At 42.1% G+C, this 25105-nt stretch overlaps 1 protein-coding gene across 8 annotated transcripts in view; it reads left to right on the forward strand.

The window, feature by feature from the left end:
• The window catches only part of LOC308083791 (uncharacterized protein), a 74425-nt gene that overhangs the window by 18665 nt on the left and 30655 nt on the right, over window positions 1-25105 (forward strand). For 4 of the 8 annotated variants that reach the window (XM_080426142.1, XM_080426140.1, XM_080426143.1 and 1 more), the window contains 11 exons: window positions 4052-4263; window positions 6459-6564; window positions 8580-8720; window positions 8959-9150; window positions 9787-9864; window positions 11748-11807; window positions 12585-12641; window positions 20156-20215; window positions 20977-21033; window positions 21332-21391; window positions 24794-24850. In XM_080426142.1, coding sequence (XP_080282268.1) covers window positions 4052-4263; window positions 6459-6564; window positions 8580-8720; window positions 8959-9150; window positions 9787-9864; window positions 11748-11807; window positions 12585-12641; window positions 20156-20215; window positions 20977-21033; window positions 21332-21391; window positions 24794-24850 — 1080 coding nt within the window. The remainder of the gene's footprint in view (window positions 1-4051; window positions 4264-6458; window positions 6565-8579; window positions 8721-8958; window positions 9151-9786; window positions 9865-11747; window positions 11808-12584; window positions 12642-20155; window positions 20216-20976; window positions 21034-21331; window positions 21392-24793; window positions 24851-25105) is intronic. The other 4 variants (XM_080426145.1, XM_080426144.1, XM_080426147.1 and 1 more) reach the window with 4 other exon arrangements.

Genomic DNA, 25105 nt, shown 5'->3' on the forward strand with positions numbered 1-25105 from the left:
TAAATCAATATCGCAAAATAGCAAAATACAAGCGCACGATTCCCGGTCAAGACGGTCATTTTGACATATGGCACGACATTGGGGGATAAAAACTGTGGGAGGAGAGACGGTCTAAACTAAAGTTTATCTACAATATGCTGAAATAATAATAAAGTGCGAGGATTACTATAGTCTGGTTGCCCTGTTAGGGCAACCACACTAACTAGTTACTTTACTTTAAAAATAAAGGTAAACGTTTTTCTCTACCATTCCTGCAGTGGTAGAGAGATATTCTAACTCCTCAAATTTATTTTTGAGCTCATCTTCCATTTTAGTATATTCAATGTCCAGGTAGTTGGAAAACATCTTTCTGCACTGTGGGCCTGCTTTCACTGGTATTTTGCTGACTAGTTCTCTGAAGGCAACAGACTCAACAGTTGCGATGGGAAGCATGTCCTCAACAACATACCTGGCAATCAATCTGTTTAGTTGAGTCTAGGTTACATGCTGTGGCGATAAAAAAAAATATATATATTTTTGGCTGTTAAGATGGAGTAGCTCCATCCTGGTCACTGCCCGTGGTAGAGATGGTGTGGTCTTTGGCGACAAGTTTTTTTTTGTTCTTTATTTACCCAGGGTAGTAGTTGAGCACAAGTGCTCATTTTCAGCAACGCCCTGCACATAGAAACACACAGACAGATTAAAACCTGGGAGCTGACTAGTATAACCACAGTCTTATGCTGTTGGCCACTATATGCAGCTCCACTGGAGCAGTTGGGGTTCAGTGCCTTGCTCAAGGGCACTTCAGCAGTGTTGGGGAAGTGGTGACCATTCACTTCCCCACCCAGATTTTTCCTGCCGGTCCGGAGATTCGAACTGGCAACCTTCCGGCAACGAGGGCGCTCCTCTAACCTTTAGGCCACATAGCCCCAAGTACTTTTATTAGGTGCTTCAGCAGATTAGCATTGCTGTTACTCGATGTGGACAATGTTTTCTGTCCTGCGCAGTTTACATTTGACCACAATATCTTTAGCGTCCTTTACCTCCACAAATTCAAAATAATGGTTATATTTCCAAGCGTCAAAGCTGACGCTGTCGCTGAGACTTGCATTTGCCATTGTGTGTGTGTGTGTGGTGGTGGTGCACGTGTTGGGTGTGTGTGTGTGTGTGTGTGTGTGTGTGTGTGTGTGTGTGTGTGTGTGTGTGTGTGTGTGTGTGTGTGTGTGTGTGTGTGTGTATTTTCCCCATAAGGCAAGACCCGCCCAACTCTGACTCTGATTGGCCTGAACGGAGTGACACTTCCGGCCACCCACAACAGTGGGTGTGGAGCAAATGGCACCTTGTGATATGCATACAATCATGAAATGATAGATCAATATTTGACAGTCCAATACTGCCATAACCATCCCTGAGCAAGACACTAAACCCCTCACCATGCGGTGCCCCAGTAGCGCCTGCTGCTCCTGATACTTAGGATGGGTTAAATGCAGAATAAACATTTCACCGTATGTGCAAATATATAGTGACAAATGCCCCAATGGAGTGGGGACCAAATAATTATCAACCATATAATCACAATGTCACTCAGTTCAAGTTAGAGATAACTTTCCCCCTCTCTGCTCTCTGCTTCCTGTCTCTTTACATTTTAGATTTTGTGGGCTTACCAATAGCTGAGTGGTTAGGGCACGTACCACTACCACATACTGTAGATGCCTGACAAGCGAGTCCCCGGTTTGGTCCCTGTCCCTGGACCTTTTGCTGCATGTCACTCCCGAGTCTCTCTCCCTGTTTCCTATCTCTCTCCACTATACTATCAATAAAGGCAGAAAAGCCTGAAAAAAATATAGATTGAAATTAATGTTTTATTTAACACATTGGGTGCCAGAGGTTTATTCAAATATTATACGTTCAGTGCCGGCTATTCTTCCATCCACTTACGTTGATACGTTTCGTGCTGTAGAAGCCCCGACGCGGAAGTGCATGTAAACAAAGCGTGCGTGCGAGACGGCGGAGGGTCCTGACTAACGCCTGGAACAATAATATTTCTAACGCGATCCTCCATTGCAGAGTGATCGCCAATCGAAAACGGCTCGCTTCCACCGCGTTAAAAATAAATGGAGATATTAAGCTTTTAGTCAAGGAGATAACATTGGAAAGGCTGACCGGAAGGATTTTTGACTTGGATCCACATCCGGCCTCTCCTTCTCAGAAACTCCTTGGATGATCCCAAAGTTTCGTTAGAGCGCCCCACGTGGGCCCCACGTGGGCCCCACGTATAAAAATAAAATTGGGTCAAAAACGGACCGGACCGTTTTCGGCACTCCTCGTTTGGATTATCAAAAACGGTCCGGACTCTGTGCGGCCTTGTATGTGGCAGCACAGAGTTATTTTTTTTCTTGAACCAAACCGAACTTCTCCCAAACGTCCGACTTGGCCCTTGACGAATTATTATCCACTTTCTGGTATTCACCGCTCGTTATCTTTGATCCATGTCGCTTCTGTATGTGGGTGTGTGTGTGTCCGACGCTGTCTGTGTGTGTTTGTTGTTAAGTGTGGTGGGCTGGTGGCGTTATGCTGCTCATGTTAAGTGGTGTTGTTTGGGCGGAAACAGTGCTCTCTGATTTTCACAATAAAATATTACCCGCCCGTGTTTAGTTTAGTACCGCCCGTACCCGTGATCTTATAACAGAAAACCTTTCACCCGTTTTCACGCGTCAAATGCGGTACCCGTCGGGTATCCGCGGGTACCCCGCCCGTTGCAGGACTCTGCAGACAACACAGCCGTGGTGTCTTACATCAACCGCCAGGGTGGCCTGAGGTCCCCATCTCTGCATGCAAGAGTGCACCAGTTGCTCCTGTGGGCACAGTCCAATGGTGTGACCCTGATGGCTTTCTATCTTCCGGGACCCCGGAATGTAGCGGCAGATCTGCTGTCGAGGGGAGGTCCCCACCCCGGCGAGTGGCGCTTGCATCCCCAGGTAGTGAACCAGATATGGTTTCCCTTTGGTCAGGCAGAAGTAGACCTCTTTGCCACGGAGGGAAACACTCACTGTCCTCTCTGGTCATCAATACATGGACCACCAGGACCACTGGGGATGCTCTGAGCCTTGAATAGCCTCAGCAGAGGCTGTATGCTTTTCCCCCTATTCCTCTCCTGCCGGCTTTCCTCAGGATGTTGAGGTTGCTGCACGCCCAGGTACTATTGATGGAGCCGAATTGGCCACAGAGATCATGGATGGGAGAGGTCTACAAGAGGCTGGAGGGCCAGCCATGGCTTCTTCCAGTCAGACGGGACTTGCTGTCCCAGGTGCAGGGCAGGCCTCAGATGATGAGGCTTCATGTGTGGCCCTTGAGAGGCGGCGTTTGAGCACACTTGATGTAGATGCGGTGGTGGGATTGGCTGGTGTCCCAATTTACCTTCACCTGAGTTTATTTTGTTTACAGTTAAATATGAGCACCCTTGGTTTGTGCTCCAGAATGTTTGTTTCCCTTGATTCGGAACATTTCAGTTTATTGGCATTAACCTGGAGAATGTTTTGTAAACATGACTTTCAGTTGACAATACAGTGCTTGAACTCAGTTGTGTTCTGCTGTATTACTGTGATGAGGTTTACTCCTCTTGTATGGCTTTTGACCTCTAGGTTTTGGCCTCTTCACTCTCCTCGTGACTAATTTGGTAAACTGTGTACTTTGTACCATGTTGTCACATGGTTACAGGTTCACTTGAAATGAAATAAAACACATGTTCACGTATGTAAACACGGTTTTATGAATGAAAGTGAACCTGTAACCCTTCATTGTCACTCGGCGATGAAGGCTGGCCCTGTCATGCCTTCCCAGTCGGTATCTTGCTCCTGATCCGAGGGTTGTTGTCACATGGTTACAGGTTCACTTTCATTCATAAAACCGTGTTTACATACATACTGTACGTTTTACGACTGTCAGTCGACAAAAAAAACAAAATGGGTCACGTGCAGCTTGTGTTGACACCATTATTCCATTGAAAACAAAGTATAAATCTGTGTTCATGGTCCACATTTAGTGTCATGGATTATGTCTCCTTCTCACTCAGGTGATGATCATGGCCTTCACATCGGACATGATCCCTCGCCAGGTTTACTACTGGTCTTTCTCTGTCTACCCGTACGGAGACAGTAGCAACCCCACAATGGAGGGATACATCAATAAAACCTTGTCTGTGTTCAACATAGAGGACTTCACCAATCAGAGCAAACCCACACAAGCAAACACACCAGACTGGTTCTCCAACAGCACCACCTGCAGGTACGCAACATAACATAATCCTGTCTCATTCAAGCTCTGTGGGTTGTGGCACACTATGAAACTGAACTGGTGAAGGGTACAGCCTGCCACTGACCATGTTTCATATTCACTGTTGATATTCTGTACATAATCCATTCCTATATCCATTGATGAATATATGTACTGTATTTACTGTACAGTACATTCATGCATAGATTCATTGGTGATACAGTAGTTTGTACATTTATAATTACGTATATTTATTGATAGAATTAGAATATATGTTAATATGTATGTTAACTCAGTCAGTTCAAGTGCAGATGTCTCATGTTAGACTCTAAGTCTATGTATTTGATCTTTATTCGGCCAAAGGCCAAAGATTATGTTTTCCCCCATGTCCATCAGTCAGTGTGCGTGCGTGTGGTGTGCGTGTGGTGTGTGTGTGTGTGTGTGTGTGTGTGTGTGTGTGTGTGCGCATGCGCGTGTGTGAAGGCGTGTGAACGCGTGTGAACAGCTAGTCTCTGGCACCACTGGACTAATTTGCACAAACACTCCCAGTAGGCCAAAACTGCCACCCCAAATCTTTAAAAATGTTGCTTCATAGTGGCACTATAAGAGGTCACTTCATGTTCTATCCTATAACCCATAGGTAGTACAATCAAATACAATTTTGATGACTTCCCGTATAGGCCTAACCCATTTGTGCCAGACTAGATGTTCCGCCATTTCATGTTTTCTTCAAAACACACTTTTTCCAAATCTCACACAAATCAGTACACATTATCTCTGGAGTGATGTGATAAAGTTGTATAGGTCCAATTTTTCATATTCCATTCCTAATTGACTATCGGCTCCAAGATGTGTGGGCCCTTGGTTGCCAAACCGCCCTGGCGGAGATCTGACTTTTCTTATTAGTGTGGTTGCCCAGAGGCAACCAGACTATAGTTCTAGGGATACTTTCTTTCTTTATTTATAGATAAACAATACTTTGAACCGCATCTCCTCCCACAGTCTTTATTCCCCAATTTAGTGCCATATCTCAAAAGGACCGTCTTGACCTGGAATCGTGCGCTTGTATTTTGCTAAGAGATTGGTTAAATAGTTTAATTGATATTGATTTATTAGTGCATTAAATTTCCCCATCCGCTTTAATGGAAAAGTGAAAAAACTCATATTCAAGTATTTTTTTTATCTGAAACCGTAAGAGCTAGAGTTACCAGATTTGGAGGGGAGGTTCATAATTTAGTCCGAAATTATTGAAAAAATAATTACACTAATCGGCCACATGGTGGCGCTATAACAGCCCCCTTTACGTTTTGGCCTATAACTCTTGAACCGTAGGTCGTAAAATAAAAATGTTCCCCTGGATTCCTTGGGTCACGACGCATCTCCCCATATAGGCCACGCCCATTTGCGTCAGGATAGATTTTCCGCCATTTTGAATTTTCTTCAAAACACACTTTTTGCACCTTTTCCTACAGATTTTTTCCAAATCTCACAAAAATCGGTACACGTGATCTATGGACCCATGCGATAAACCTCAAAACGGCATTTTGATAGTCCTTACCGTTCGTCCGTAATTGGCTTCCAAAGTTAGTGGGAGGGGCCCGTTTTACCAAAAATGCCAAAAATCACGAACAAAACGTCCAATCGATCCCAAATTTGAATCACATGTCGAGGGTGGTTTACTCAACAAATTTCCACTTTGATCCATAGGGGGCGCCACAACTGCGCAAAACGTAACCGTTTGATGCAAAAACATGATTTTTGGGGGGATCACTCCTCTCAAAAGAAAAGCAGGTGATCTCAGGAGTTACATGACGATGTCATTGGCCCGCTACATTTATGGGAGGGGCCTATTTATTTAGTGGGAGGGGCCTATTTCTTAAAATCAAAACGCCATGTATCACGAACGCAGGATCCAATCAGCACCTGACGGTATTCCTCAGCGGCCTCCGACGGTATTCCTCCAAGCGTATTCCTCAAGTCCCGGCGGCGGCGACCCGCGACTGGCGTCGGCGCAACCACACTTTGCAATTGCCCTGAATTGCGACGCGTCTAGTTCCTACTGTTGCTGCTATCACACTTGAATTTCCCCACAAGGATCATAAAGACTTATCTTATCTGGTGTTTGAGTGCTCAAGAAGCCAACGTTGTTTTCAGCTGGTTTTCCTTGACTCGGTTTTCGTGTAACAGACAATGTTGTCCCCCGTCAGGTATCGAGGTTCCCGCTATCCACCAGGACACCCCTTACAGTATGAATACAATAACTACTACTGGCTTGTCCTCACCGCCAGATTGACTGTTTTTGTTGTTGTAGTGGTGAGTAAAGAACGCCACGAGCCAATGTCTTTGAAGCTGAAAATGTATGGTTTTACTGTCAAAATAATCAGTAGCAGAAACAGGGCCCTATCTTGCACCTGGCACAATATGCCACAAAGTGGCACAAAGTTTGAATGCTGGTTTCCAACCAACGCAGTTGTCATTTTCACACCCTACGCCAATATTGTATAATTAATGTCAAGGTTTCTTTATTAGTCTATGGTGATATACCTACTGTATGTATAATGTTGCACCTTTCCTGGAACCAAGGATAATATCTCGCTGTCCGGCAGAAACCAGCAAACTCCAAAATGTTCATTTTTCAGCAAATGACAAAAACAAAACAAAAAGTGTAGTTAGGAGGTTTTGTTTATCATTGATAAGAACAACAGCTGAATGAACCTCCAAGCTCACAATGAGGTTGGAGGTCAAAAGGGGGTGGAGCCTGGAGTCAGCAAAACCAGCTAACTCCACCCCCCTTTGGTGGACTTAGCTGGTTTAGCAGAAAGTTTGAGGAACCAATGGAGTTAGCTGGTTTTGTCAGAAGCGCTTTTTAATACTTTTCATTGGTTCAATATTTTGGTTCAACACACAGACGTAAAGGGTGTTCAATAGCACTGATTTATGGAAAAAAATGCAAAAGCGGAAAAAATGGAGAACGATATATAGAATGTACTGTTAGCATTGCACCTTCCCTGGTCATCATATTATTTTGTATTACAAATTTGACCCGTTTTCAAGTTTAGGTATGTAAAAAGTACCATTTACTTTTTCTTATTGTAACAACATTTCTTGATATCCTGAGAAACAACTATTTTAACACAACAAAATAAATTGTTACCATTTTAGTAAATTCTAAAATCTCTAAAAAAGAAGTAACATCTGTGGTGTTATGGGTCAAATATGACCCAGCAGATGATATTGGTTGTTGCAATGTCCAGTGCTCAATTTGAAAGTGTCATTTTGACACACTAACAGTCATAAACAATGTTGTCAATGTTCAATGTTCAATTTGAGAGAGAGAAACTTGCTCTTGTTCTTTATCTTTGGCAGGCCGAAAGGCCGGTAAGTGGAGATTATGTTTTGGGCCTTGTACATCCGTCCTAATCTCGGACACTGCTGGACACAGGCCAAGGAAGATGCTCCACCCCAAATGTTTCATATGGCTGGCACCAAATCATGCTGTTTCATGTTTTGGTCTAAAACGCCCATTTAGATTATCCACCTACCGTTTTGCTACGACTAGATTTTCTCTGGAGTCATGCGATAAACATGCATCGGTCAGATGTTTAATATCCCATTGCAATTGCCAATGATTGGCATCCAAAGTTTGTGGGAGGGGCCTCTTTTACTCTTTTTTTAATTTGTACATTCCCAAAATTCAGTCGATGCTTCATATCCATATGAGTAAAATCACTGGGGTGAATGAATGTACTGAAAGTACAATTGTGTGTGTGTCTTTAAGACCATGACTGTATTGGGCGCGTATACGCCTGAAGTAGTTCATTCCATGTATGCTACAACACAACACAGTTGTGTACCTACGTGAGTAGCTAAATAAATACAACAACCTCTGCAGTTAAAGAACGTTGTCAAGAGTGATTAATTATATCGGTCATAACCTGAACAGATGTGTTTATTTTTCGAACACAGTTCTTATATGATGTGATCTAAGATCCCCCTATGGGGATTTCAACACAAAAAAGTAACGCCACGACCCAGGGGATAGTGCCCTCTAGTGGTAGTGGCATCAGGTATATGCTATTAGTACACCTCCTAAAGCAGTTTAACTTCTGCCCGTGAAAAGTTGCACCGTCTGTCGTATTTACTCCCGCTACTTGTCCTGACGGCTGCACCTCACGACTGACACAACCCTGGGTAGGCAATCCAGCCTGGCGGAGAGCAATGCTACAATTAATCAGAGAATGACATTTATTGCATACATTTTTTTATATTGAATATTGTATATATATGTCTGGCTGCCCGTCTAATAGAACCGTCTATTCCCTTTACAGCTAATCTTGTACTTTGCAAAATCATCCCTGTCCTACGCAATTCCAGACGTGCCCGAGGCCGTCAGGGTGCAGATCAAACGAGAGCAGCACCGGATTGAGCTGGCCTTCAAGGCCCTTGACGAGAAGGACAAGGAAGAGGAAGTATGTAATGTACTAAATTCAGTATATGAGAATTGCTGATAGTCGCTTTGGAAAGCAGAATGAGCCTGTAGATGCTACACGCTACATTGATTTGCTTATACGCTTCACGTACGCATTATAAATGTAACTTAGATAGCATAAAAAAATAAATGTAACTTAGATAGCATAAAAAAATAAATGTAACTTCTCCTTGGAGTCAGGAAACCAGAAGACAGAAGGTCCTTGTCTTTCTCCACAGGTGTCAGAATTGACGCAGGGCAGTGAGCAAGGAACACAGGAGACGGAGGAGTCAGGGAACCAGAAGACAGAAGGTCCTTGTCTTTCTCCACAGGTGTCAGAATTGACGCAGGGCAGTGAGCAAGGAACACAGGAGACGAAGGAGTCAGGGAACCAGAAGACAGAAGGTCGGGCCATGGAAGAGCAGGTTCAGGTAACTTATAGCATGTTATGTAGACAGATGCCAGGTCATTGTTGACCTGTTATCCTATAGTGTGTATAGTTTCAATGTACAGGCTGATAATAGGTTCTTGGTTTACTTTTGTATTAGTTCATTATTAGATCTCAATGTGTCAGGACAAAAATACAAACAAGATAACATGTACAGTTTCCAAAAATGTTTCATGTCAGCCTGTGCCATGTTTTCCCTTTGTAGCCGAATCGGGAGCAGTACTGGCACCTGCCGTAGGGGGTTCTTCTGGGTTGAATGGGAAAACATGACACAGGCTGACTAAATAAGCGATTTAAAACTAAAAATCAACCCGTCCTAAAAAGTTTACTTTCCGCTAAATCCTCAAACATCTGTAGGTTTCGGGGACTACCTTTACTTTTTGGATACGATTTGGCAAAAAAGGTGATCCAAAGACCGCTTGGACGTTGCCGGTAGCCGCTACAGTATATAGCGGAGGGAGAGGTTCCAAATTAGGCTTTTTGTAGCCTTGTGTAATTTATGTAATAACATTTATGCAATTATATCATAATTATGTAATGTAATTTATTTACATACTGTATGTTTGCTTTAACCCTGTTTGACATGAGCTGTTCCATTTGTTTGCACTTTCCATTATAGCTAAAGAAAGTGAACAAACAGTTGGCCGACAGTGAGGAGCATTTCCGGGCCAAAAACAAGGAGCTAGAAAAGACAAAGGTATGCTTTTATTCTGTAGTCATTATTTTTGTCATTATATTTTTTTAAGGCCTGGCTATGTAAGAGAATAGTCTTAGAGCAGCGATGTCAAACTGGTACGTCGTCAAATCTGGCCCACGAGGTGATTTGAAAAAACGGCATTTAATACTACCTCTAATGGAAAAAAAATGAGAGAGAAAATAAAAGGCAGAAACAAACGCCAGCGCCCAGCAGCTCCTTACTGAGGCTGCCTGGGGATTGAATACTGGACAAACTTGTTATGTGAGAACAATGACCAAGCCGTGAAGCCACAGCCAAGGTCATTAACATACAGAGGACCATCACCATTCAACTCTACCTGAGAGAACGCATCACAAATCCGGTAAAACACCGTTGTATGGAGAAGTATATGTCAGTTGCGTCTCTCGATCATCTGGAGGAGTAGAGAGTGGCTGTGCGCAACACAGACCTCGTTTAAGTGAATTGCTTTCACCTGCTGTTGCTGTGCGTTGTGTGCGCAACAGGGCATATCTTCGCCAAGCCAGGGTGACCTACCCAGGCCCATGAAATTCATATGCAGGCATAGTAGCCAATTAGAATGAAATCTGCAAAAACTGACTCATATACTGATGCAGAACCATATATTGGCTATATATTATCGTTGGAAATCTTGTATGTTCCTTTTTTTTATTATTATTTAAAACAATTTAAACTCGTGAAAATAGCCAAAATTACAACACCAAAGGCCAAGTGGCCTTGCCCCTAAAATGACGAAATTCCAGGCCTGAACTGCAGACATTATATTGCCTTTTGGTAGGCTATTCAATGTTAGTTTTAATTTCTTGAAATCATATTTATTTAATTTGCAATACTTCAACTGTATGGCATGCTAAGGTTTTGAGACATATTGTATTATATTACTACACAATAGTAAATAAATAATTCTAAAAATATGCTTTAAATAACTGATCTATGGATTATAGTTATGATAAGTGTTGCCATAATCATGTAGCTCTACAACAGAGGCATAGCCATGACAGCAATGGTACAAAATAATATTTAAGAAAATGTATATATATATTTTTTAAATAATAATTTTCCTTATTTAAGTGTATAAGTATATTTAAGTATAAGTGTTTCCTATATTCGGTATTCGGTTTCGGCCAATAATTTGATATACTGTAGTTATAGCAGTGACTCAGGTGTAGTGGAGTAGAAGTAAAAGTACTGGAAATACTCTAGTAAAGTAAAAATACCGCAAATCTTTACTTAGGTACAGTACTTGAGTAAATGTAATTAGTTACTTTACACCACTGTTGTTCAATAAATCTAATTATTTAACCACCCACACACATTACCAGGTATTGTTTAACTTCAAATTGAATTATTCTACTTAAAATGGTTTATTATTATTATTATTATTATTATTATTATTATTATTATTATTATTATTATTATTATTATTATTACCCTTATTATTAAAAATTGCATTGTTTGTTTTTAATGTCAATAATTAAAGTAGCTATTCTTCTTAATACATTAAAAAAAAAGTGATATGCATAGTTAGTAGCAGTGTCTGAGTGCGTGTGAGCGCGCATGTGCGTCCGCAACTGGTTCCGGCCCCCATCAAGTCACCATTTGACCAATCTGGCCCTCACCCCAAAATGAGTTTGACACCCCTGTCTTAGAGGGTCTGTCTGTATGTCTGAAGCTAATGTGGTGGATTTTCAGAACTCTGTTAGTATAACCTCAGAAACAAAGACGCAAAAAAACATGTTTTCCTAAAACTGCACAGCATACTGCATAGCATTTTGTCTCACAAATGAAACAATTCTACCTAGGATAAATGTGGCATGTTTTATATCCAGTAGACAGTGAATTTACTTAAGCTGCTTTGTTCAAAGACAGAGAAAACCCAACAGGAAAGGGTTCTCAATCAACAGCGGGGAGATGCCAAGCAGCAGGTAAAGGGAAAATAGCCTACATGGTGCTTTTCATCTTATATATTTTTTAAACCTTAAAGGGGTGCATGGTGCTGAATTGGTTCACCATCAGCCTTCATTTGCCATTGCACAGGATATGTTGTAACAAAGTAAGTGCATGTATATCCCAACATGTCTGCTTCAGTTGATGGCGTAGTTTATTTAAAGCTTTATTTTAAGGTGTGCAGAGTTGAGCCATGGCTCATTACCAGATGACCTCAATGTCCTTGAGACAAACATTAAAGTTCTCATCTTTCTACAATGTCAGAAGTTATTTATGACAATGTGTTAATCTATAACTCTTGAACCGTAGGGCGTACGTACAGTTGTTTCCCCTCTGGAGTCCTTGGCTCATGACTTAACTAACTCCCCATATAGACCCTGCACATTTGTGCCCAGCTCAATTTCTTTGCTATTACTCCTAAATTTTTTGTACAAAACTCAACAAATCGGTACACATTATCCCTGGAGTCATGTGATCACGATGTATCAGTCAGATATTTTAAATCCCATTCCAGTTGAATATGATATATTATATTTTGACTTCCAAAATTTGCCAGCCCTGGGTAGCCAACCTGCAATCCTAAATTCAATAGTTTGAATGCTTTTTGAAATGACCGAATGCTGTGTGTAGCCTTGTGTAATTTATGTGATTATATTTATGCAATTATATTATAATTATGTAATTTAATTTATTGACATACTGTATGTTTGCTCTGATCCTATTTGACATGATCTGTTACATGTGTTTGCAAACAGTTGGCTGACAGTGAGGAGCGTCTCCGGGCCAAAGACACAGAGCTAGAAGAGACAAAGGTATGCTTCTGTAGTCATTATTAAGGGTTCGAGGCCTATCAGGCTCGAAGCCTTATTGCATTCCTTGGCTTTCTTTTTCTTCCGCCGTTTTTGCAGTTCTGGCCCAACCGTGCATACGCTTTTTACGAAACTCGGCAATATGGTAGAGAGGGCTATGCCAAACGGCCAAGGCCCAAAACTCACAACCATTGGCCAAAGGGTGGCGCTGTAGCACTCAATTGAAAATGCCAACTTTGAACAGGTAAAACTCATGCCCTGTTTGACCTACAGCCATGAACTTCGATACACACATGCGTCTCCTCATACCTAACAACTTTCACGCTCTGACTTTTGACCTCTGACCTTTAGATCTCCCACCATTTTGAATTATATGAAAAACAGTAAAAATCTATCTCCTCCTGGGATCTTTGAGCAATCTGCACGAAACATTTTACGCATGAGCTTTGGACCTATGCCGACAAAGTGGGGAAGCGGATTTTCCATAAGTGAAAAAATTAAGCTTTTAAGAGCCAATGAAGCCAGTTTTATGAAAATTATTCGTTTGCCCCTAACACATACATGCAGACTCACATTTGTTTGAAACTTTGCAGTAATGTAGAGGGTCATTCCAAGTATCACTGAAACCAATCTTACTCCAATTGGTCAAAGGGGGGCGCTATTTTTAAATGCAAACTTTAAACAGGCAAAAGTCATGCCTCATTTGGCCGACAGCCGTGAAACTTGCTTACACATGTGCCTTGACTCATGAGGAACACATCTATCACTTTGACCAATAAGCTCCGCCCTTAGATTTTCAGCCATATTGAGCAGTTTGAAAAACATTTAAACCCAGGATTTCTGAGAAATTTGCGTGAAACTGTGTCATCTGTGTGAACTCCTTTTTCACCAGTTCAGGTCTGTTGTTCCAATGGCTAATTTGTAAACAATATGCCTTGCAACCACTGGATCGCCGGTTCGAGTCCACCACCTCATGCAGACTTAATCTCAATTGCATTGCACACAACATGACTGTATCAATGTGCAATTGTTAAATGTAACATGAAACGCTTATTTGAGAGTAGTTATTTTCAATGTATGACGTACTTCATTCAAATATTTAACTTTAAGCGCCCAATGCCACGTTATTGGCCATGGCCATTTAAAGGGTAGCAACATTAACAAACACATGAGCCTATACCTGTAAAAATGCTCTATACAACAGGGCTATAAAACAGGGAACCAGATTACTCATACTAGACCATACCCGGTGAAGTGCGCAGGCAAAAGTAGTTGCAAACGTGGGGTTATTGCACGTCCTGTCGCGCGTCATCCCCGCGCGTCCCGTCCTGCTGCGACGTGTGTGTGTGTGTATGTATATATGTATATATATATATATATATATATATATATATATATATATATATATATATATATATATACATATATATACACATATATATATATATATATATATATATATATATATATATATATATATATATATATATATATATATATATATATATATATATTCTGTCATTCATTGTACTTATATTATAATGAATTGATTACTACAGCAAAAATAATTATACAACACTGTTATTACAACTTGTACAACTATTATTTCAACTTAACAACAACAATATAATTATGTGCATGCAGATATGCACTTAAAGGGTGCACGTTCAACAGTGGAGAATGCATGGGCGTCCTTAACAAATAAACGCTCTCCACCTGTTTAGAAGCAGATCGCCCACCCCAGACCATTCGTTGCGATCCGGGCGACCGTGTTTAGGGGCGAGACAATTAGGCGTAGATTGCTCACCCCAGACCGTTCGGTGCGAGCCGGGGCGACCGTGTTTAGGGGCGAGATAGTGAAACGGCCGCATCGTTAGCTTGTATTTTCGGAGACTCGACATGGTGCAATGGCTAGATGAGATTAACTTTTGTGTCTCTGGTGGAGAGATTTACTTAAACGCGACGTGCTACCACCTTTGCACGAAAGGATTGCAGTGTAAATGCACACACTCTCTCTCTCACTCAAACACACACACACACACACACACACACACACACACACACATGCACAGTGCACACACACACACACACACACACACACACACACACACACACACACACACACACACACACACACACACACACACACACACAGCACTGAGAAGTTGTGGGCTAGCAAGGCAACAGCGCGATTACGCGTCGTTGTCCTCCTCCTCCCTCTCTCTCCCTCTCCTTGTCTCTCTCTCTCCCCCTCTCTCCCCCTCTCTCCCTCCCCCTCTCTTTCTCTCTCTCTCCCCCTCCCTCCCCCCCTCTCTCCCCCCTCTCTCTCTCTCCAGCCAGCATAAGCATGGCGACATTCTTTGACATAAAAATGCGAAGATTGAGATTGAGACAGCTGATTTATTCGCAGTTCCATGCACATGGTAATGGTCAATGGCTGTGCGCAATTTTAGAGCAATTGCTCCAAGCACTGAGGAGAACCGGGCAGAACAATTTTTGACATAAAAATGCTAATAAACAGCTGAGATTTAGTGATATCGAAAAACGGGCTTCGCAGTCCGACGCGCATCGTAATGGTGAATGGCTGTGCGCAATTTGAGATCAATAGCTCCAGGCCCTGAGGAGAACCGGGCAGAAAAATGTTTGGGCTCACAGGTTTGGCTTCACAGGTTTGGTCTCAGAGGTTTGGCTTCACAGGTTTGGTCTCAGAGGTTTGTGGAATTATAGGAAGATGCTGTGTTGCTTTTGCCAGAACTAGATTCCATGACCTTGCAGTTGAGAGTCAAGAGCTTTTCCATCTGAGATACCCAGACACAAGAAACAATATACATTCACATTGTATGAACGTGCAACTTTTACACTACAGATTTCTTTTACATCACTGTCGGATTTAATTCTAAGCTGTGTGATATATATGTCACAGGGTGAATGGAGATCCAGGGTGATTGAAGACAGAGCGCTCGTTTTTAGGCACGGGGCTTCGGGGCGAGGCGGGGCTTTTCGAGATAGGGTTTATTAGCGAGGCTCGCGAGGAGGAGGAGGAGAAGGAGGACGCGGCACTGCGAGGCGGGGGTTTATTACGTGAGGCGAGGAGGAGCTCCTCCTCGCGAAATAAACCGTCCTCCTTCTGAGAAGGGGGACGGTTTATTTCGCGAGGAGGAGCTCCTCCTCGCGAAATAAACCGTCCTCCTTGGGAGGGACGAGGAAGGGGAGGAGAGCACGGGAGGAGAGAGAGAGACGGAGGCGCGCCGACAAGTGGAGCTTGAGGCCGAGGAAGCGCGCCCTCGCGCCTCCAGGCGCGAGTGCCCGCGCTGACCGGCCGATGCTCCACTTGTCGACTCAGCGCCGTTTGAGTTGTAAACCGATAGGGACAGAATAGTTCTTTTCATGGATCACTGTGTGCGTGTGTGTGTGTGTGTGTGTGTGTGTGTGTGTGTGTGTGTGTGTGTCAGGGAGAAACTAAAACAAAAGCCAGCAGAACACAATAAAAGTATCTTAACAGTCCATTGAAAGCATGAGCGCGTGTGCGTGCGCGCGCATGTGTGTGTGTGTGTGTGTGTGTGACTGTGTGTGTGTGGGTGGTCACGGCCATATGTGCTTGTGCACAAGCCTGGCTTGTGGCTCCCTCTAGTGTTTCTTCTACAGAATTGCTGGGTGGGTAAAAACGAGCGAGCCTTCTTCAATCACCCTGGTTCTCCATTCACCCTGTAACATATACATTTTGAGTTCAGACCATTTATATCAACCCATGTCCCTCTGCACTTTAGCAATCAGTGCACCTGGTGTTACCTAGCCTGTCAGTCATTGGCTCCTCAATGGTGCTGAAAAGAAACTATGTACATTTACTCAAGTACCAATACAAATGCTTACAATGCACAGTTTTGAGGTACTTTTACTTTACTTTCCATTTTTGTCACTTCTACTCTACTACAATTACAGCATATGACAGCTTTAGTTATTGTTACTTTGCAGATTTACTTGTTAATACAACACCTACAGTAACCACATACAGCCGATCTACAATGTGACGCGTTATGAGCTTGTATATATATAATAAGCAATCCATGCAGTATGATAACTTACCACACATGAAATCCAGTTCTGTCTATCCAATGGCTCAGTCAGTACACTGTCTACCTGCCAGTCTGCAGGTCCCTGGTTCAAACCCCGATTTAACAAGTCCAAATATACTATATCCAAAATATACTCCTGCCGTCGCTGCTGGAAGGAACTGAAGCCAGGTGGAATAAAATGTCAACTCCAGCAGTTATAGCTTTCGGTTTTAAAGATTACAAGGTGGAAGACAAGACGAGAAAAGCAGTATGCAAGGCAAGACCTATACTTCACATTAACATTACGGCGTGCTAAGAGCAAACTACAGTATAACCAGTGGTGGAAAGTAACTAAGTACATTTACTCAAGTACTTTACTTAAGTACAATTTTGACTTATTTTTTACTTTACTGAAGTATTTGCAATTTTCAGTACTTTACTTCTACATTACAGTCATTTAGCAGACGCTTTTATCCAAAGCGACTTACAGTAAGTGCATTCAACATAGGTAGGGAACGAAACTACTAATCACCAGAAGTGCATTTTCTGCAAAAACAAGCAACCAAGAGTATACCTAGCGCTAAGGTAAAAGTGCAATATATCAGCTACCTACTTCTACTCAACTACATACATATCAGAGGCAGATATTAGCCTACTTTTACTCCACTACAATTATTTGAAAACTTTAGGTACCAGTTACTTTGTAGATTTTGGTTATTAATACAAAACATACATTGACCACTTCAGCGCTATATACATTTCCTCTTCTACCCCGGATTTGAACGCGGTTTCCAGTGCAATTGCTGAAATTTCACCATTGTGATAATAGAGCCTGCCTGCTTGATCAGAGGATACACTGAATTTGTGTCAGATCCTGTGTCTAGGTGAGACATGGCCTTTGACATTATCTAAATGTCTCAATAGAAGAGCAGGGAGACAAAATACAACCACCCTGATTGTATAAGTTATATTGTAGTAACATACTCTACCATACAGATTGTACAAAATTACATTATATTCATTAAAAAGGGCCCTTTTAAACCCTGTCCTCAAGGAGGAAATTAAAAGTACAGTATCTGCGTTCTGTTGGCCTGGAAGAAACCTTGTTTTAAAACAAATGCAAATTGTGAAAAATGCTCATGATTTATGTAAATCTTTACATATCTTGAATTAACATTTAGACTTGTTTGGGACTTGAAACAAAAGGTTAGGACTTGTGTGGGACTCGAAACAAAAGGTTAGGACTTGTTTGGGACTTGAAACAAAAGGTTAGGACTTGTGTGGGACTCAAACCAAAATGCTAAGGACTTGTGTGGGACTCGAAACAAAAAGCTGAGAACTTGGACTTGACTTGAGACTTGGCTGTGTTGACTTGGACTTGACTCGGGACTTGAGAGCAAAGACTTGAGACTCGACTTGGACTTGCAACATAGGGACTTTGTCCCACCTCTGTAGAATAATACAGAATATAAGAATAGACAATTCATCAATGTGGATGGCCACATTGTTATCTTTACAGTTAACATTTTGTGCAAAGCCATTTATTCCTGAAATAGTGAACGAAGCGCCAGGATGAGCAAACTTGCATTTATGAATTAAATCCTGACCCGTCCCTCTTTTTGCTCTTACAGTCCCCAGACCCCCCACCCCCCGCAGCAGTCCCGCACGGCACTGCTGCTTATAACAGCCACCGTATATTACAGAGTATGTCTGACTCTGAATTACATCATTCAAGCAGGGTAGCCATACGTCCTCTTTTCCCCGGACATGTCCTCTTTTGGGGGGCTGTCTGGGGGGGTTTTATAAAATCCTTCAAATGTCCGGGGTTTTGAGAGTTTGGGTGATATCCCTCCCACTTCTGGGACGAAGAAAAAAGAAAAAAAAACGATTTTGTGATTTTGCTTGATATTGTTTGATAGCGAATGACTGATATACATGAAAGAAGACCCTTCACAGCTAATAGAGAATTTTAAATTTTAAGAATCGGTTCATAATTGAATGAATACGGCTATAATTAAAGCGTAAAGTGTCCTCTTCTATATTCAGTCTATATATAAATACAATACATTATTTTAAACATAATCTTTGTCACAGTAATTTATAGTAGTCCATGCACTGCATTGAGGCATGACGCAAGGAGAGAAATGAACTATCAGCTTTAGACAGAATAAGTGTGCACAATATACATGTATATAATTGTATTATGCTTTATATCATACAACGCAATAAAGCCAGTTGTGTGTGTGTGTGTGTGTGTGTGTGTGGAATTTAGCACATCCGGTTTGGAGTCGGAGTGACCGAGTGGGAGTGAGCGAGTGGCCGAGATTTTCGGGTTTGGAATCTGGCTTAAGTATACCTGGTTCTCACCTTAGCACCTCCTCCACCACCTTAGCACAACCATAGATATTAGAAACCTAGATACCTCATTGGCCTCTGCAGTTCATTGGGGCGACTTGTATCGCAATACACGGCGGCACTTCCGTCTTCCGCAGGGAACCTGTCACTCAAAGTGACTACTGGCCAATCACAGCGCTCACAGTGCGTTGACTACTGGCCAATCACAGTGCGTCTTTTCCGGGACTTGTCAGTGCAATGGTTCTCAACCAGTGGTCCGGGAACCACCAGTGGTCCTTGGGGGGGTAGGTGGTACCCAGCTAAATGATGGAGAGTTGATAACCAAATGGACCCTTATAGATCTTTAAATCTTGAATATAACATTTCACACTCTCAAGAGTCAAATTGTTAAACATCTGCATTACTTACTAAACAAGTACACAATTAGAGAACGTAAACAATTGTTATTTTGACAACATCTTATCGAACGATAACATATTCTACGTTTTGGGTGTGAGAGGCTAAAGCTTATCAAACGGTGTTCCGTGACTCAAATGCTGAATAAATAATGGACCTTGATATGAAAAAGGACCATGTCTCTTATTTGTATTTCACAAATAGAGTGTGGAGTTTGCCAAGTTCCAACTAACTAGATGCTGCGCACAGCTGCTGCATCTTAAAGGGTTAAAAGCTGGGTTACAAAATGACCCGCCCCCACCTGCCTCTGATTGGCCTACCGAACTTCCGCGTGTGTGACGCACACGGCAGCCCTGCGGAAGCAGGAAGCGCGCCCGAGATACACACGCTTCAGAGCCGAATGAGGCGTCTACCTTTATATGTCTATGAGCACAACCACCTGTCCTAGTCCGTCCTCCTCCTCATGCCCACACCTGTTGTGTTATGATAATGAGGGGGAGGGTATAATTTTACTGTGTCATTAAAGTGCTGTTTTTCTATTGGCACGTCAGCCTCCAGGAAGAAACTCAAAATAGTCAGAGAAGACATAAAACACCATAAAAACACCACCAGGGGGCTTAATGAAGTTCTATCAACCTCATAGACACACGAAAAACAGAAAAAGTGCAAAACCATGGCACCACCTCTTTAAGCTGTGTTTTTCTTTGTTCAAAGGCAGAGAAAACCAAACGGGAAAGGGTTCTCAATCAACAGCTGGGATTTGCCTTAGAGAAGGTAAATGGAGAATAGCCTATATGGTGCTTTTCATGTTATCTTTTTAAAAACCTTAAAGGGGTGCATGGTGCTGTAAGTGAATTGGTTCACCATCATCCTTCATTTGCCATTGCACAGGATATGTTGTAACAAAGTAAGTGCATGTATATCCCAACATGTCTGCTTCAGTTGATGGCGTAGTTTATTTAAAGCTTTATTTTAAGGTGTGCAGAGTTGAGCCATGGCTCATTACCAGATGACCTCAATGTCCTTGAGACAAACGTTAAAGTTCTCATCTTTCTACAATGAACAGTTCAGAAGTTATTTATGACAATGTGTTAATCTATAACTCTTGAACCGTAGGGAGTACATTTGTTTCCCCCCTGGATTCCTTGGATATGACGCGACTAACTCCCCATATAGACCCTGCCCATTTGTGCCCAGCTCGATTGTTTGCTATTACTCCTACAGTTTTTGTCCACAAATCAGTACACATTATCCCTGGAGTCATGTGATCACGATGTATCAGTCAGATGTTATATCCCATTCCAATTGAATATGATTGACTTCCAAAATGTGCCAGCCCTGGGTAGCCAACCTGCAATCCTAAATTCAATAGTTTGAATGCTATTTGAAATGACCAAATGCGGTATATAGCCTTGTGTAATTTATGTAATTATATTTATGCAATTATATTATAATTATGTAATGTAATTTATTGACATACTGTATGTTTGCTTTGATCCTATTTGACATGATCTGTTACATGTGTTTGCAAACAGTTGGCTGACAGTAAGGAGCGTCTCCAGGCCAAAAACAAGGAGCTAGAAAAGACAAAGGTATGCTTCTGTAGTCATTATTATTGTCATTATATTTTTTAAGGCCTGGCTATGTAAGAGGCTAGCCTTAGAGGGTCTGTCTGTCTGTCTGTCTGAAGCTAATGTTGTGGATTTTCAGAACTCTGTTAGTATAACCTCAGAAACAAAGAGGCAAGAAACCATGTTTTCCTAAAACTGCACAGCATACTGCATAGCATTTTGTCTCACAAGTAAAACAATTCTAACTAGGATTAATGTGGCATATTTTATATCCAGTAGACAGTGAATTTACTTAAGCTGTGTTTTTCTTTGTTCAAAGGCAGAGAAAACCCAACAGGAAAGGGTTTTCAGTCAACAGCTGGGAGATGCCAAGCAGGAGGTAAAAGGAAAATAGCCTACATTGTGCTTTTCATCTTATCTGTTTAAAAACCTTAAAGGGGTGCATGGTGCTGTAAGTGAGTTGGTTCACCATCAGCTTTCATTTGCCATTGCACAGGATATGTTGTAACAAAGTAAGTGCATGTATATCCCAACGTGTCTGCTTCAGTTTATGGCGTAGTTTATTTAAAGCTTTATTTTAAGGTGTGTAGAGTTGAGCCATGCTCATTACCAGATGACCTCAATGTCCTTGAGACAAACTTTAAAGTTCTCATCTTTCTACAAAGAACAGTTCAGAAGTTATTTATGACAATGTGTTAATCTATAACTCTTGAACCGTAGGGTGTACATTTGTTTCCCCCCTGGATTCCTTGGATATGACGCAACTAACTCCCCATATAGACCCTGCCCATTTGTGCCCAGCTCGATTGTTTGCTATTACTCCTACAGTTTTTGTCCACAAATCAGTACACATTATCCCTGGAGTCATGTGATCACGATGTATCAGTCAGATGTTATATCCCATTCCAATTGAATATGATTGACTTCCAAAATGTGCCAGCGCCTGACTTCTCGCCAAACCTGGCAACATTGAATGTACGACGGTAAACGCTAATTATGTTTTTAATGTAAGTGTTGGCAACCTTCTTAGAGCGGTTTCACACTATGGTCCCGGGTGCGCACCCCGGACCACATGGCAGATGTTGTGGTAGTGTGAACGTAGCGAACCGTTCCCCGTAACGCATCACCGTACCGTACTCGAAACCACCTGGGGAGGTAGTCTCGGGTCCGATTGCTGCGCGCTCGGGAACGGTACGTTGCAGTGTGAATCCATCCGTACCAAGAGAAGGAAGTGGACTGCTAATCATATATCCTTTTATATTTTTTATAACTACACATTATTTTAGCTGGGTTATACCTTCTCATAGTTCTACTTGAATGTTGACAAGAAATAATAATCCCGCTAGTGTTTGAGTAGCGCGAGCCGTGAAAAATAATAAACAAAAAACACATGTGTGGCGAACGTATTTATAAGGATAAATACACCAAGGATGAGTCCGTGACGTCATACCAAGGATGCGTCCGTGACGCCAATATCATATTAACAGACGACGTTACATTTCGAGGTTTCAAAGACCAGTGCACACACTGCTTTGGTTGTGTATTGTTGATCTGTTGTTATTATAACTCAAGACAACGTCAGGAACACAGTCAAACTTTATTATTCACTCTAGAGTGACTTTTCTTCTGTGAATGACATTCTCTCTTCCAAAGCCCCATAGTCAACAGCGCCCCCATGAGGCACATATTTACCATTACTGCTAAATTGAATGGTCTCGAGCTCGAAAGGATTTTGGCCAGTGTGAATGCTGACCAGCTGGGAGAAGCCAAGCGTACTCGGGAACGCTTCGATTCAAACGGATCCAGTCTGAAACCGCCCTTAGACAACACACAGGTCCTCCCAACAATAGCGAAGATTAAAGTCAGGGTGAACATGGCCAAATATTAACTTAATAGCCCAACTAGGTCTGAGGAAGCACACTAGCGTTTAAGCTAACTCTGTAGTTGAGGCTAAGTTGCACTTGCAGCGTACTGTTGTTGAAGAAAGGAGCCTTGATTTCCTCAGGGTGGGGAGGGGAGGGGGGGTACTGCGGAGGACGGGCCGTCCCCATTGGCTTAAACGGGGAGTGTCCCCATTGGCTTAAAGGAGTGAAGGACAGCCAGGAAAGCCAATGATGAATAGGTGTTGAATAGGTGTCGTGGATGAAAATGTGTCTGTCTCTTTGTAGAGCAGCTCGCTTGCAGCAGCTGCTAAAAACCTTAAAGGGGTGCATGGTGCTGTAAGTGAGTTGGTTCACCATCAGCCTTCATTTGCCATTGCACAGGATATGTTGTAACAAAGTAAGTGCATGTATATACCAACATGTCTGCTTCAGTTTATGGCGTAGTTTATTTAAAGCTTTATTTTAAGGTGTGTAGAGTTGAGCCATGGCTCATTACCAGATGACCTCAATGTCCTTGAGACAAACTTTAAAGTTCTCATCTTTCTACAAAGAACAGTTCAGAAGTTATTTATGACAATGTGTTAATCTATAACTCTTGAACCGTAGGGCGTACATTTGTTTCCCCCCTGGATTCCTTGGATATGACCCAACTAACTCCCCATATAGACCCTGCCCATTTGTGCCCAGCTCGATTGTTTGCTATTACTCCTACAGTTTTTGTCCACAAATCAGTACACATTATCCCTGGAGTCATGTGATCACGATGTATCAGTCAGATGTTATATCCCATTATACAACAGGTAGTTCCGACCAAGCAATCTGATTGGCTGAAATAGCTATCTAGCCGTGCTTCAAACCAGCATCATAGCACGGGCCTAATCACATTAATAAATCACTCCGCACTGCAGTCCGCACCTGATTAGACCATATATGGCACAGCTGTGCTGTGAAGTCACGCTGTCCCACGGTAGGAAAACAAACAGACAGTAGCCTGACCCACCGCCGCCACCGGAGAACAAACAGCTATGCAAAATGGACTATGTTGTTAATTTTGACTTATTTGGTGGACTTACGGTTGATCAATGGTTAGAAGGTTATAAATATCTTCCTGTGTTAAAGTAAAATGACTCCCATTTCGTTAACAGTCCAGTGTATGTTATACTTTATCGTACGAAGGTATCGCACGGCGAAAATAGCCGATCTACAAGTTCACAACGCGTCGCCATCGCGACACGTTGTCAGCTTGTAGATCAGTTATTTTGGCCACGTGACACGGTCGTACGACGGAGCATATAGCCTACTGGAATTCATTCCACTGCGCAAGCATTGATAGCTCAGCTGTGTTGATGAGACGGTGCCTCAAACTCAAAGCGCTGCTACAGGGACTATTTAATGTCTCTCAGTTAAAAACTCTTCTCTTTACAGGGAAACGGATAATAGCGAAACATTTTTGTTATTAATTGGCCCACAAAATGAATACATTTGGATGTGTTTTGTTGGTAACTGTTGTATAATCGCAATATTACACTCGAGGGTCTGCTTTACCTTACATTATTGGCACTTCAGTGATGCTCGCGGAACTCGGCTTCGCCTCTTTCCTGACCGCATCACTGGCGTGCCAATAATGACGGTAAAGCACACCCTCTCGTGTAATATTGCTTATTCCAATTGAATATGATTGACTTCCAAAATATGCCAGCCCTGGGTAGCCAACCTGCAATCCTAAATTCAATAGTTTGAATGCTATTTGAAATGACCAAATGCTGTATATAGCCTTGTGTAATTTATGTAATTATATTTATGCAATTATACTATAATTATGTAATGTAATTTATTTGCATACTTCATTTTTGCTTTGATCCTATTTGACATGATCTGTTACATGTGTTTGCAAACAGTTGGCTGACAGTAAGGAGCGTCTCCAGGCCAAAAACAAGGAGCTAGAAAAGACAAAGGTATGCTTCTGTAGTCATTATTATTGTCATTATATTTTTTAAGGCCTGGCTATGTAAGAGGCTAGCCTTAGAGGGTCTGTCTGTCTGTCTGAAGCTAATGAGGTGGATTTTCAGAACTCTGTTAGTATAACCTCAAAAACAAAGACACTAGAAACCATGTTTTCCTAAAACTGCACAGCATACTGCATAGCATTTTGTCTCACAAGTAAAACAATTCTTTTTTTTTACAAATCTCTTTATTATTTTTGCAGACAT

The sequence above is a fragment of the Gymnoscopelus braueri genome (genome assembly GCF_963280865.1).
Source record: "Gymnoscopelus braueri genome assembly, chromosome: 4".
Classification (NCBI taxonomy): Eukaryota; Metazoa; Chordata; class Actinopteri; order Myctophiformes; family Myctophidae; genus Gymnoscopelus; species Gymnoscopelus braueri.